Genomic DNA, 13,991 nt, shown 5'->3' on the forward strand with positions numbered 1-13,991 from the left:
CCTCCTAGCTTCCAGATGTTCTGTATTTCTGGTAGCAACTGAGAAACTATAGAGTGGTGGGGTGTGCAGCTGCTTGTCTCCCTCAAAGCACTGATTGCACACAAGTCTTATACATAGTACTTGGAGTTTGCAGCTGGTTGGCATGTTTCAAAGCTCTGCTCCATTTGCTATGCACACAGCTCTTTCACGCTGGAACTCATGGGGAAAGCCCTGCCTCTTCTGGACCGCACAAAGATTTCCCAAGGTAGTTGACAGAAAAGAATATGAAACATTTAGTAAAATACATACAAGGCCACAACATATGCAGAACTGCAGAATATCAAAAGGGTGTTGTGGATAATTAAAACTGATCTTCATTCAGCCCAAGTGGCTGTCAAGTCTTGGTTGAACAAGAGAGTTAAAATTCCACAATACAATTCACTCTGATGGTTGTTCTTGTCAGTTGCTAGTATAAAAGCTCCATAAAGTGCAAGCAATTTGGACCTTGGTGTCTACCCTTGGTTTTTGTTAAAGAATTGACATTTGTGCCTTTATGACATTTTCAGTAGGAATGTTTGGTGGGGGGCAGGCTTGATGACCTGTAGTCGGGTTTGAGGTGTGAAGGAGCTGATTGATCTGCCACAACATGGGAAAGGATGGTTGGACTTGCCATCACATTTCTTTCTTTTTGCTGGAGATCAGGTAACAAACCAGTGTGTGCATGGGACCTTCCCCACATTCAGATGTTAGATCAGGGCCCAGCAGGAGTTTTTCCTTGTGCCTGCTGAGTCCTTTGTTCTCTTGTATCTCTGCTTTTGATTGAAGTTCGATCTGCCGATTTGGAAGTAATATTTTCTTGTATTTTGAATAGCAGCTGCGGTTCTATTTGAGAACTAGAAGGGAGCTCCTGTCCAGGTTTGTTTCTACCCTGCTTTCTGAGATGGAGGTGTTAGCCCTTAGTTTGTAGGGTGGGGACTAGGAGTAGAGGAAAAAAATCAGTCCAGTATTCACTTAAAGCTGAATCTTACCAGTTTACAAAACTACATAAATTGATACACAGCTATCCTTCAAAATCTGCACTTATCTGAATTTTGTGACGCAGTTCTCTAGCCGATATACGAAAATGCATATATTGGGGGAAAGTGTGCATAAAAGTGAAGGTATTGGTGAAAATTAACATGCAAAAATATATTGCATCAGGGAAAATGCTTGCAAAAAATGTGTACGTGAGTCAAAGCTGCATATAAAAAGTTATCTGGAGAAGTTTGCACTAAAATGCTGATGAACCTTGATGAGGTTGTTTGTTTTTAAATCACAAAATGCCGAAAAATTGGGATAACTGAATTTAAGCCTTGAAAAAATGAGAAACGGAGAGCCAAAATTTTCCAGATCCTTTTATCCCTAGGATAAGTGTGCAGTCTTTCCTCCCAGAAGGTCCAAGATTCAATCCCAGAGCTCACCAGTAAAAAAAAGTTCAGGTAGCAGATGATGTGAAGGACCTCTGCCTTGAGAACCTGGAAATCTGCTATTGCTGCTATTAGAAAAACACCAATAAAGTGAAACACTATTAGGCTAGAAGAGGAAATGGTAGCTCCCTGTGTACGGAACAGCAGCAAACTTCAGTAAAAGAAATTTTAAAGAAGAAATTGATTATATGGGTTTTGGTTTCATGGGGATATAGCCCAGTAGCAGCCTCTCTATGTAAAGCTTTGACTTGCATTTTTGTTTTGTGAACATCTACAAAGCCTTGGATTACTCTCAGCAGCAGGACAGAAATTGATCACAACTCTAGAGGCGGCAGAAAAGGGATTAGCCTTTAAAGGTAGTTTTTAGGCCTGGTGACAGCGATGAAAGGGGCCTGTGATTTTAGTATAATTTGGAGTATCTGATGCATTGTGTAGGATAAGATCAAAGCATTCCTGTTTAACGGGGACATAGCCATCAGAAAGAGCTGCATTGTCAATCCTTTCTCAATGCCCAAGCTTGGCTATGTTTGCTGCACAGCAGAATAATCTTGCAGCACCTGGAAGTGGAACAGCGGAGTGCCAACTGACTAGCAGATAGAGGCAAGTCTACCAAAATGTTTTCTTTTTAAAAAAAATCCCATTCTTCCAACTATCACCCCAGAAGTCTTCAGTCTGGTGCTGAATCCCATGTTCAGCCAGGTGCTGGGACTGATAAAATTCAGTGGTCATCAAGCTTGTGACAATAACATCATTGTCCTGCCCTGTGGAACGCCCTCCCCTCAGATGTCAAGGAAATAGACATCTGAAGGCAGCCCTATTTAGGAAAGTTTTTAATGTTTGATTGTGTTTTTAATATTCTGTTGGGAGCCACCCAGAGTGGCTGGGGAAACCCAGTCATATGGGCGGCATACAAATAATAACATTATTATTATTATTTATTAAGGCTTGCAAACAGATGGAAGGCATTCTGTAGTAGTTTGGGCTGGCCATGTGAAACCCTAATCAGTCTTCAGCCATGTCAGTTAGGAGCAGTGGAGAATTAGATGCAGTCCCCTAGCCTCTGCCTATTTCTCTCTCTCTCTCTCTCTCTCTCTCTCTCTCTCTCTCTCTCTCTCTCTCCCATCAAGCTCAGAAATAGGTTAAAGACTAAGGGATGTGGCTCTCTGGAGGTTGCTAGGCTCTAGCTCCCATCAGCTCCAACATGGCTAGTGGTCAGAGATGATCGGAGTTCTGGTCCAGCATCCTCTGAAGGGGACATCCAGTGGTTCATGTGAGCTTCCTAATGGATGTACCGTATATGAATAAGCCCCAAAGAAGCCAAACTGTTGCTCAGAAGACTCACCATATGTGAGATTTTTTTGTGTGGTTGGGTGGAAGGAGACTGCACATGGCGGCTACAATTTACTATAGTAGTAATCTCCACCTTTCCTGGCCTTCCATCTCCTTTTGTTTCTGAGTAAAACAAACCAGACCAAAAACAATATAGGAGCTACTGGGTCATATTCTGCTCTGCAAACAGACTACAGGTGGACTAAAATATGGATGGAAAACCTATAGACCTCCCAATTATGCTGGACTTCAACCATCCCTGACTATTGACCATGTTGGCTGGGAGTGATGAGAGCTGGGACAGCTGGAGAGCTATAGGTTCTTCACCTCTGGTCTAAAATTAGTAATAATTGTGTTACTGCCAGGATTCCGCTCAGTGCTCTATAACAACCATGCCGATCAGCAGCTCATGAGGGTTGCACAAGCACTATGCCTGTCTGTGTGCATGCACCTGTTCAGAATTCAAGGCCCTTTGCTCTTCTGAACGGCTTCCAAGTCTTTAAATCAAATAGGTGGGCTTCCTTTCCCAGCTTGCTGCAACAGATCCTTCCTAGCTAAGCAATTTCTCCCACTAATTGGGAGGGGTGGAAAGGGCAGTTAGCTAGTGTTGTGCAAGGTTGCTAAGGAACGCTTGCAAACTCAAGGAAACTCAGCTACTCGAAGCAGTCCTGCGAAATGCCTATAGCCTCCACCCTGCACTCAAGAGAAAGGAGTGCTGGAGCTAATCAAGTGTGGTTGGGAAAGATAATGGGATTTTAATCTGAATAAATAGCACATTAATAGCAAACAAGGTAAGCAAGATGGATTTTCTCCAGGTGAACAGCTTCTGTTACATTTCCAGGAAGAAACTGTAAAAGGTTATAAATTTGCTGGGATGGATTCTATTTACCATCGGAGAAAGCCACTTACGTTTTCCTGGCTCGCATACAGCATTCCAGAGCTCACATGCAACCTGTGAGAAATAAAAACGAGAGCATTGTGATCGAAGTCCGTGTTTTGTCCTTTTGGTTCTTGTCCATCCAAACCCTTTTTGACATTCCAGAGACGGCTTGCTCACCACAAATTATTCTGGAGGAAATTAAATTCTGAAAGGACATAAAAGCCGAGCAAAGAACCACCTTTGGAGATGTATTGATTGAGATAAAAGCAAATTAAGCACGAGCACCACATTTCCTGGGTCAAAAAAAAAGCCATGGCTGCTACTGGGAAGCAGCTGCTTAACATTGCTGAAGATTCTGTGAGAGAGAAAAGTACAGAACGACTTGAAAACAGGCTGACTATTCATGATTTTATGAGGATGCAGGAGTTTTTTAAGGTAAGTTCTCAAGTGACCTGAAGGGCTTTAGGGTTGTTAAGAAAGATCACCTTTCCTATCATCAGTGAGGTAGAAAACAAAGGGGTGGAAAGAGAGATCAGAGCAAAGAGAGCCTATTGGGTTGGGCAACATGTTTCTTCCCAAGACACACATCCCTTTGTGGACAAACTTCTGGGGACTACCTGGGGCAGGGATGGAGGCATAGTGGGCAGAGCAATCCACAGGTGGCTGGTTTCTATATACTCTCATACATACTCCTCTATTCTCCATCCAGATGAGTCAGAAGTATTAGCAAAAATTCAAGGACACATACCCGCCATGCAAAAGAGAATGCAATGAAGGGCTGGGAAGAGGGGTATGGCTGGAGAGGGTATAGCCCAGGCATAGGCAAACTCGGCCCTCCAGATGTTTTGGGACTACAACTCCCATCATCCCTGACCACTGGTCCTGTTAGCTAGGGATGATGGGAGTTGTAGTCCCAAAACATCTGGAGGGCCGAGTTTGCCTATGCCTATTATAGCCTTTAGGGGTGTCCCTCAGGCCAGATAGAGAAGCCTGGAGGGCTGTATTAAGCCCCAAGGCTTGTGGGTCCACACTTCTGACCTGGAGCGGTCACAACAGACTTGCATGTTTTTGCATTATTTGCTGCACATGGAGAATGTCATGATTCGATTGGGAGATGCCCTGTACTTGCATTACTCTTCAAGTGGTGGTTCTGGAGATGCAAGCGGGACCTAGGGAGACTGATCCAATGCCAAGAAGAGCAGACCTCCTGTGCTTCTGATAGATGCAAAAACCAGAAATCTACCAATACATTGTGATCATAGGTTTGTTTCAAAAGCAAGACGTACTTTGAGCCAGGGCTCGCCACGTTGTAGACCCTGAAGCTATTTTCAGTGGCAAGGCTCAGCTCTAGAAATGGGCATATAATACTGATAAACCACCTTGAACACAGGCAGAGTGCTATCTCTCCAACACTTAGTGATATCAGAAGGCTTCCATCTGGGATTAAAAGGGGGGGAAACCGCCCTCCCGGTGCCCACTCCTCAGGGTCCAGCCCGTCCCTGACAGTTGGCACATTTTAGCTCAAAAGGCCTGTTTCTTTTCAAAAGTGTAATTAGAGAGGAGTCTGGAAAGGAAATGGCGGTGTTATATTTTGTAATCTATAAACACACACAGGCGAAGCCCAGTGACAGCCTGTATGAAAATAAATGGTTGCTTTCGATTGTACCTTGCACACAAAAAAAAAGGGGGGGGGGAGAAATACGGCATGGATCTATTTTCAAAGGTTGCAAAAGCCAGAGGAGCAGAACAGCCTGGAACAAAAGCAGAAACAACCCCAAAACCTGAAATATGCCCCTGAGCTAGCTCTGTAGCCTCGTGTGGGATGGCAGGTTAACGAACAGAGTGAGAGCATCAGTCTCAGAGTGGAGCTGGTCCAGCTGCTCTGAATTGTTAGACCCAGAAGGCCCACAGGTGCCATTTGCTCTCAAACTATCCTCAGAGGAAGCTTTTACAGCCCGTGGAATTAAAAGGCAGTGATGCTGTTGTTCTGCTGTCACTCGGTAATGGGTCTCTGAGCAGTCCAAGTGCAAATGATGGGATTATGCTTTTTCGCTGGCTTTGCCTCGTCTGATTCTGGCAACCGGCTAAAAGGATAAAATGTTGGCTCGGCCTGTAAAGCAGAAGGGGGAGGGATGGGCTCCCCACCTTTCTGCATAGGGCTGCATTTACTTAGAGGTTGCATCCTGGTGGAGCACCCCATTCTCTCTCTCTCTCTCTCTCTCTCTGACTCTATTTTCTCACTTTCTTCTATCCTTTACTACCAGTTTCTCCTCCTTTCCACCTGTATGAAATTAAGGTTGCATTCATGTGGCCGTTTACACCACTTCCCTGATGTTTCTGTTAATTTCCTCACGATATCTGAGTTTTCATACAACAGAAAAGCCACTTCCAGGAAAATGATGGAACATAGCACGTGTTTAGCACTCGTTTCCATGTTATTTGATTCCAGCAGACTCCTTAACCTGGAAAACTGTGTGAGTAAAGTGACAAAAATTGGGGTGCAATACTGGCTTTCACGGCGGAACAAAATAATAATAATAATAATTTATTACTTATACCCCAGCCGCTCTGGGCAGCTTCCAAGAGAATATTAGAAAAATAGCGAAACATCAGATGTTAAAAACTTCCCAATACAGGGCTGTGTGTCGTTTGCCTCCTAGGTGGGTCATATGGAAAGGGTTAAATGAGTGTGATGTGATTGGTCAGAGAGAAACTGATAGGAGGAGTTAGAGTCGGTGTTGTGTGGAAGTCAGTTGAGAGTTGGGAGTTGAAGAAGGAAGAGGGAGGATAAGTCTGTGGGTTGGTCGAGTTGTGTTGTGAGGGAGTGAGAGGAATTGTTAGGTGGAGACAGATAGATAGTTGGAATAATCAGTTTGAAGTTGTTAGGGACGTATAGGACAGTAAAGGAACTAAGATTAAAAAACTGACAAGAAAAATTAACTGAAACCTTAAACTTGTTCATGCTTATAAAAATAAACTTGATTATTTGTTAATGTTAACAACTGTCTGGACTCCGTGTGTACCCGAGAGAAACGGGTTGGTGGCAGTGAAGAGGCAATCACAGTGGTGGCACAGGGATCAATAGACCGTCAAACGTCCGAGGACCTTGTGTGATCGCCACAGGCTGCCTACACAGAAGGGGTGCAGTAGTAGTGCCATTGTCCTATGACATTGGTTGATGAATGAAATGTAGCACCACGTGTCAATATACTAGTCCAAAAGCCACAGTCCCATAATACAACAAGTTCTGCAGTGTGAAAGAAATGTTATAAAGCAGAACAGAAGCACTATTATAATCAGGAAAACCAACACAGTATCCCCCAAATCTGAATGTAGTCTAGGCTGAGGGGTTGCAGGTTGCCCACAACCTGGTTTGGTGACACCTGATTTTTCAGTAATGCTGCCTCCTGGGGACCTTTCAGCCAACAGTTTCTGATTTCCTGCTCTTTATGTGCTTTCCCTTGATCCTGCCTGTGAAGTGGAAAGGGAGCAAGCAAACTGTTGTTGAAGATGCTACGTTTCTGAGGAAAATAGTATTATTCATTAAAAGAATAAAATGGGAAAGCTGCATGTGCATAATCTGAACAAAGCCAGTCACTGGTGTCACAATAATTTTGCGATTCTAACCGAGAAAGCTGCGTGAGGTACTAGGCAGAAAACTGCTTACCAGTAGGGATGTTGCTAACATCTTTAATTATCTGTTTTGGGGGTGTGAATTTGGTCTGGGATGTGAATTTGGATGTCTTTCCAACTGAACATCATTTCTTAAGAAGTTCTTCTCCAACTGAGAATTTGTTAATTGGTGAGTTTTCAGTTGCTCCTCAAAATATTGTCTTTGTTTTTTTTGGTCCAAGTCCTTGACACTAATCACAACTAAGATGGACTAGTGCTGTGCCAAAGCCCATGGAAACTTTTAAAGCCTTCTCCCTACAAATATAGAAAGAAGAGAACTGGAGGCAACTTAGGTCCTCAAGTGCAGAGAGAGAAGCAGTGAGATAGTAGAGACAGAATTTAAGTAAGAGAACATGATCAGACTACCCAAATCTGGGATATTGCAGGAAAAGAAGCTCCATATCTTGAAAGTGGAGCCAGCTGAAAGGGAAGAGCCACATGGAATGGAAGTCAACAATGTTAACAAACATACCTGGAACAGTTCCCAGGATTCTTCGGGAGAAGCCATGACTAACAAGGGTGGCCTAAGTGTGCTTTAAATGTCGATGTCACCATAGGAAGCTGCCTTATAGTGAGTGAGATTGTTGGCCCATTTAGCTGAGTACTGTCTATATCAGGTATGTGGAATTTGTGGCTTTCCATACGTGGTTTGACTCCCAACTCCTGTCAAACCCAGCCAGCTTGGCCAATGGTCACAGATGATGGCAGGCAATATCTGGAAGACTACAGGTTCCCAACCTCAGATCTACACTCAGTGTTGGTTCCTCTCCAGGGTTTCCAGACGGGTTTCCTCCAGACCTACCTGGAAGATACCAGGGATTGAGTTTGGGCCATTTTGCACGCAAAGCATGGGCCTTACCACCCGGCTACACCCCTCCCAAAACATGTCTCTCCCATATCGGTTTCTGCAGCCACAGCAGCTGCTGCAACCTTCCAAGAGTTTGACTTCACCCCCAAAGGCACACTCCTCCATTGTCAACCAGTCACGGCCCTTCCAGAATAATACTTCATAGTGAGGCAGAATATCTCAGTGAGCTCAAGGTATGAAAAGCAAATGACTACGGCTAGTTTATTAGCAAAAGTTCTGCAATGTCAGGCAATGCATGTACCCACAAGCATCAACGCAGACAGAGACATGCACCCTGACTCTTCCATGGGTTCTTGTTCCATTCCTTGCTATTCTACCAGCCCAAGTCAGTTCTCTCGGAATGGGTGCTGACGGGTTAGGGACTGTGTGCAGGGAGGAGATGCGTACGTCCTTTGATCTAGCCTTGTCTGCTGCTGTAGTGTAGAAGAAGTACAATTTCAAGACCTCTTGCACTAACCTGCACCTCTGTAAGAGAGAGGAGAAGCAGCAAAAGCTTGACAGTCCAAGCTTTTGATCTCTAATTACTGTAGCATGTCAGGCCTGTGGTTTAAATTGGGTCTAATTGAGGTGATTGCGATTACAATAGCTTGCCTTCCACGAGCTGCCCTTTTCCCCTCTGCCAGCCGTTCTGCTAATGGGAGCTGACGGCATCCATATATAGCGGACTGTATCTTGGCAGGAAATGAGAGGAACATGGCTTGCATCTCTTTTTTGAGCAAGACATGGAGGGGGAGCAGGCGATTTGACGAGGTGACGGACCCTTTTCACAGTCAGCTTCATTTTGGAGCTGCATGCACTGCTTTGATTTTGCAAAGAGAAGGATCTTCCGTTGGACAAACAAAAAGGAGAGGTCTCGTTTCTGAGCTTCAACGGAGCAAACGACTTGTCGTTTCCTCACTGACAGATCACTTGCAGATCACCTGCAGGGCTCTTGCTCAATCGTTTATGCGATCGCTGGCTTTTCCATGGGAAAAGAATTGGCAGGAGGTGGGAGCAGGGGGTTTCCTTCACATGAAATGATGAAAACCTCAGATCTGCCGGTGGGTACACAAAGCTGCTTATTGGGGAGTGCCGCCAGCTGCTGGCAGCAGAAATCAGGGTTGCCAACTGATTATTTCTCCATCTCGCAACAGTGGCATAACAAGCATAGTATCAACCCTTTCCCTATGCAGCGACGGGGAACTTCAGGTGCCACATTTCTGATTGGTGGGCAGGTGTTAACGAAGTACAGTGGTACCTCAGGTTACATATGCTTCAGGATGAGAACAGAAATCGTGCTCAGGCAGCGCGGCAGCAGCAGGAGGCCCCATTAGCTAAAGTGGTACCTCAGGTTAAGAACAGTTTCAGGTTAAGAACGGACCTCCAGAACGAATTAAGTTCTTAACCCGAGGTACCACTGTATCAGCAGAGAAAAATGTTAGCAACCCTTGGTGCAGTGTTTCCCAAAGTGAGCAATAATGTGTTGGATCAATCCGTCAACCTCTGATGAATGATTTAGAACAGGGGTCAGCAAACTTTTTCAGCAGGGGGCCAGTCCCCTGTCCCTCAGACTTTGTGGGGGGGGGCAGACTATATCTTGAAAAAAAACCAATGAATGAATTCCTATGCCCCACAAATAACCCAGAGATGCATTTTAAATAAAAGGACACATTCTACTCATGTAAAAACACGCTGATTCCCAGACCGTCCACGGGCCAGATTAAGAAGGTGATTGGGCCAGATCCAGCCCCCGAGCCTTAGTTTGCCTACCCATGATTTAGAAGGATTGGGTCTGGCATCACTTTGACTGTGCGTCTGTGCCAGTATCCATACACAGCAGAGTTACATCTCAACGCAGCTCCTTCCTTGGAAGCGTCTTTGGGGTTGAAGCTACACACAGTTGGCAATAAACACTCATGGACGCCATAAGGATTTAGCCAAGTGTAGAGGTTTACTTGACAGGCATATAAAAGCATATTGGTAGCAAATATATACAGACATTCACCAATGCTGTGGTCAAGGCATGTTTAGAATCCACAACAAGATCCCAAGGCGCTCTCTCTGCTTCTCTCACCACAAGACGCAAGCAAGAGACTCAAAACAAGTTGCAACAAGTTACACAGAACCGTTGTTATCAGTACTTCCTGTGGCGCATGTCTAAAGAACAGTTCCCAAAGAAAACGTCCTTGCATAGACAAAACAATCTCAGCCTTCTGCTGCTTCTTGAAACTTCTCTGTTCTTCTCTGTTTCTAGAACAAATGATTCTCTCACACACAGAGAGAATATCCAACATAACTTCCCCTGGGGGGTGCTGGAATGATCCTGGGGCGGCGTGGGCGACAATAGTAGCCTCGGGTGCAGTTGGGAGGCATTGAATAAAAAAAAGGGGTGGTGGAAACATAAAGAAAGAGAAGAAAATTATGTACCTTCCAACATTTCTGTGATCAGGGGTGCCAACTTGGAATTTTAAAAATGGGGGGACACTAAGGTCCATCTCCCAAAATCAATCACATGATGCTGTGCACGCTATTCATTTGAACGGCAATGCCCATCAGTTTTTTGGGGGGGGGGGCTGGCCCCTTCAAATATTTTACTGGTGGGGCAAAGACCTCTTGGGCCCTAGGAGTTGGCTCCTATGTCTCTGATGGAAATTATTGTTGTTTAGTCATTTAGTCGTGTCTGACTAAATCGTGACCCTATGGACCAGAGAACACCAGGCACTCCTGTCTTCCACTGCCTCCCACAGCTTGGTCAAACTCATGCTGGTAGTTTTGAGAACCCTGTCCAACCATCTCGTCCTCTCTGATGAAAATAGGGACGTCCTATTCCATCATCATCATCACCACCATCATTTTATTATTGCTCCAGCCACTCTGGGTGGCATCCAGCAGATATAAAAACATAATAAAACATTATACATTTTTTAAAAACACTACCCTATACTGGGCCGCCTTCAGATGTCTTCTAAAGGTTGTATAGTTACTTATCTCATTGGCTCGAGGGTTGCATAACTCCATACCGTCCAATATTTCTCCAATTAAAATAGGGACGTCCAAAAACAGTGGGACATTCTGGGATCAAATCAGAAACCAGGATGGCTTCTGTAAATCCGGGACAGTCCCTGGAAAATAGGGACACTTTTTTTTTTTTAATAAGATATTTATTAAAGTTTCAACATATTACAAAAATAAGAGAAAAAAGTAAAAGAAAAAAAAAGAAAAATTAAACAAAAATAAAAATACAAAGTAAAAACAGTTAAAAACAAATCAGTCTTTCCATATCTTATCTTTCATTTGCTTGTTTCCCTGACCTCCTCACACCTCCCTTCTTTGTATTCCAGTTCAATTGGTTAGTTCAGCAATTCCTTTCCCTCTTTGATTTTATCTTAGTCTTTTATCTTAATATATTATAACTTTAAATTATCACCTGTTAACAATCCCTTTTTACATATTCCTTTATGACATTGCTGCTAAAAACCACTTAACTTCTATCCAACATCATTCTAACATTCATTAATTTTGCAGTATTTCTGTAAATAGTTTTTAAATTTCTTCCAATCTTCTTCCACCGACTCTTCTCCCTGGTCTCGGATTCTGCCAGTCATTTCCGCCAATTCCATATAGTCCACCACCTTCTTCTGCCATTCTTCCAGTGTGGGTAAATCTTGTGTCTTCCAATATTTTGCAATAAGTATTCTTGCTGCTGTTGTGGCATACATAAAGAAAGTTCTATCCTTCTTTAGCACCAATTGGCCGACTATGCCCAGGAGAAAGGCCTCTGGTTTCTTCAAGAAGGTATATTTAAATACCTTTTTCATTTCATTATAGATCATCTCCCAGAAAGCCTTAATCCTTGGGCACGTCCACCAAAGGCGAAAGAATGTACCTTCAGTTTCTTTACATTTCCAACATTTATTATTGGGCAAATGATAGATTTTTGCAAGCTTGACTGGGGTCATGTACCACCTGTATATCATTTTCATAATATTCTCTCTTAAGGCATTGCATGCCGTAAACTTCATACCTGTGGTCCATAACTGTTCCCAGTCAGCCATCATTATGTTATGTCCAACATCTTGTGCCCATTTAATCATAGCAGATTTCACCGTTTCATCCTGAGTGTTCCATTTCAACAGCAAGTTATACATCTTTGACAAAATCTTGGTTTTAGGGTCTAACAGTTCTGTTTCCAATTTTGATTTTTCCACCTGAAAGCCAATTTTCTTATCCAAATTATATGCCTCCATTATCTGATAATAATGAAGCCAATCTCGCACTTTATCTTTTAGTTTTTCAAAACTCTGCAGTTTCAATTTGTCTCCCTCTTGTTCCAAAATTTCCCAATATTTCGGCCATTTGGCCTCCATATTGAGCTTTTTCTGAGCCTTCGCTTCCATCGGTGACAACCACCTTGGGGTTTTATTTTCAAGTAGGTCCTTATATCTTATCCAGACATTAAACAATGCTTTCCTGACAATATGATTTTTAAATGCTTTATGTGCTTTGACCTTATCATACCACAAATATGCATGGCATCCAAATACATTATTAAAACCTTCTAAATCTAAAATGTCTGTGTTTTCAAGAAGCAGCCATTCTTTCAGCCAGCAAAAAGCTGCTGATTCATAATAAAGTTTAAGGTCTGGCAGGGCAAATCCACCTCTTTCCTTTGCATCCGTTAGTATTTTAAATTTTATTCTAGGCTTCTTGCCCTGCCAGACAAATCTAGAAATATCTTTCTGCCACTTCTTGAAACAATCCATTTTATCCAAAATTTGCAATGTTTGAAACAAAAACAGCATTCTAGGCAATACATTCATTTTTATCGCAGCAATGCGGCCTAGCAGTGAAAGTTTCAAATTTGACCAAATTTCTAAATCTTTTTTTACTTCAGTCCAGCATTTTTCATAATTGTCTTTAAATAGATTCCCATTTTTGGCTGTCATGTTTATCCCCAGGTATTTCACTTTCTTAACCACTGTTAAACCTGTCTCATTCTGAAACCTCTCTCTCTCAATCGCTGTTAAATTTTTCTCTAAGACCTTTGTTTTTAACTTATTCAGTTTAAATCCTGCAACCTGACCAAATTCTTGAATCAGTTCCAAAACCCTTTTAGTACTAGATTCTGGCTCCTGTAATGTCAACACTAAGTCATCTGCAAACGCTCTCAATTTGTACTGTTTAGCTCCGACTTGTATACCTTTAACCAATTGGTCCCTTCTAATCATATTCAGCAGGACCTCCAGGACTGATATAAAAAGCAATGGGGAGATTGGGCAACCTTGTCGTGTCCCTTTTTCTATCTTAAATTCCTCCGTCACCACATTATTAACAATTAATTTGGCCTTTTGTTCTGAATAAATTGCACTTACACCGTTTCCAAAGCCTTGGCCTACCCCCATCCCCTGTAGATTCTTCTTCATAAAGCTCCAAGAAATATTGTGAAAAGCTTTCTCCGCGTCCACAAATATCAAAACTGCCTTGGTATTAATATTCACTTGTAGTTTTTCTAAAATATTGATTATATTTCTCATATTATCAGACAAGTGTCTGCCCGGGAGAAAGCCTGCTTGATCTTTATGAATCTCTTCCACTAACACTTTTTTTAGTCTTTTAGCCAAAATATCTGCAAAGATTTTATAGTCCACATTAAGCAGTGACATGGGGCGGTAGTTCTTAAGCTGCGTCTTTTCAGTCTCTGTTTTCGGTATAAGTGTGATATACGCTTCCTTCCACGACTCTGGTGCCCTTTTCCCATCCATTATTTCATTACAAACTTCCTTTAAAGGTTGTACTAACCATTCTTTTAAAGATCTGT

At 42.9% G+C, this 13,991-nt stretch overlaps 1 protein-coding gene across 1 annotated transcript in view; it reads left to right on the forward strand.

The window, feature by feature from the left end:
- Window positions 1-1,907: 1,907 nt before the first annotated feature.
- The window catches only part of WDR49 (WD repeat domain 49), a 101,943-nt gene continuing 89,859 nt past the window's right edge, over window positions 1,908-13,991 (forward strand). The window contains exons 1-2 of the mRNA XM_081007834.1: window positions 1,908-2,049; window positions 3,620-4,089. Of these exons, the coding sequence (XP_080863960.1) occupies window positions 3,967-4,089 (123 nt within the window). The 5' untranslated portion in view covers window positions 1,908-2,049; window positions 3,620-3,966. The remainder of the gene's footprint in view (window positions 2,050-3,619; window positions 4,090-13,991) is intronic.

The sequence above is a fragment of the Podarcis pityusensis genome, assembly GCF_964106645.2.
Source record: "Podarcis pityusensis genome assembly, chromosome: 5".
NCBI lineage: Eukaryota > Metazoa > Chordata > Lepidosauria > Squamata > Lacertidae > Podarcis > Podarcis pityusensis.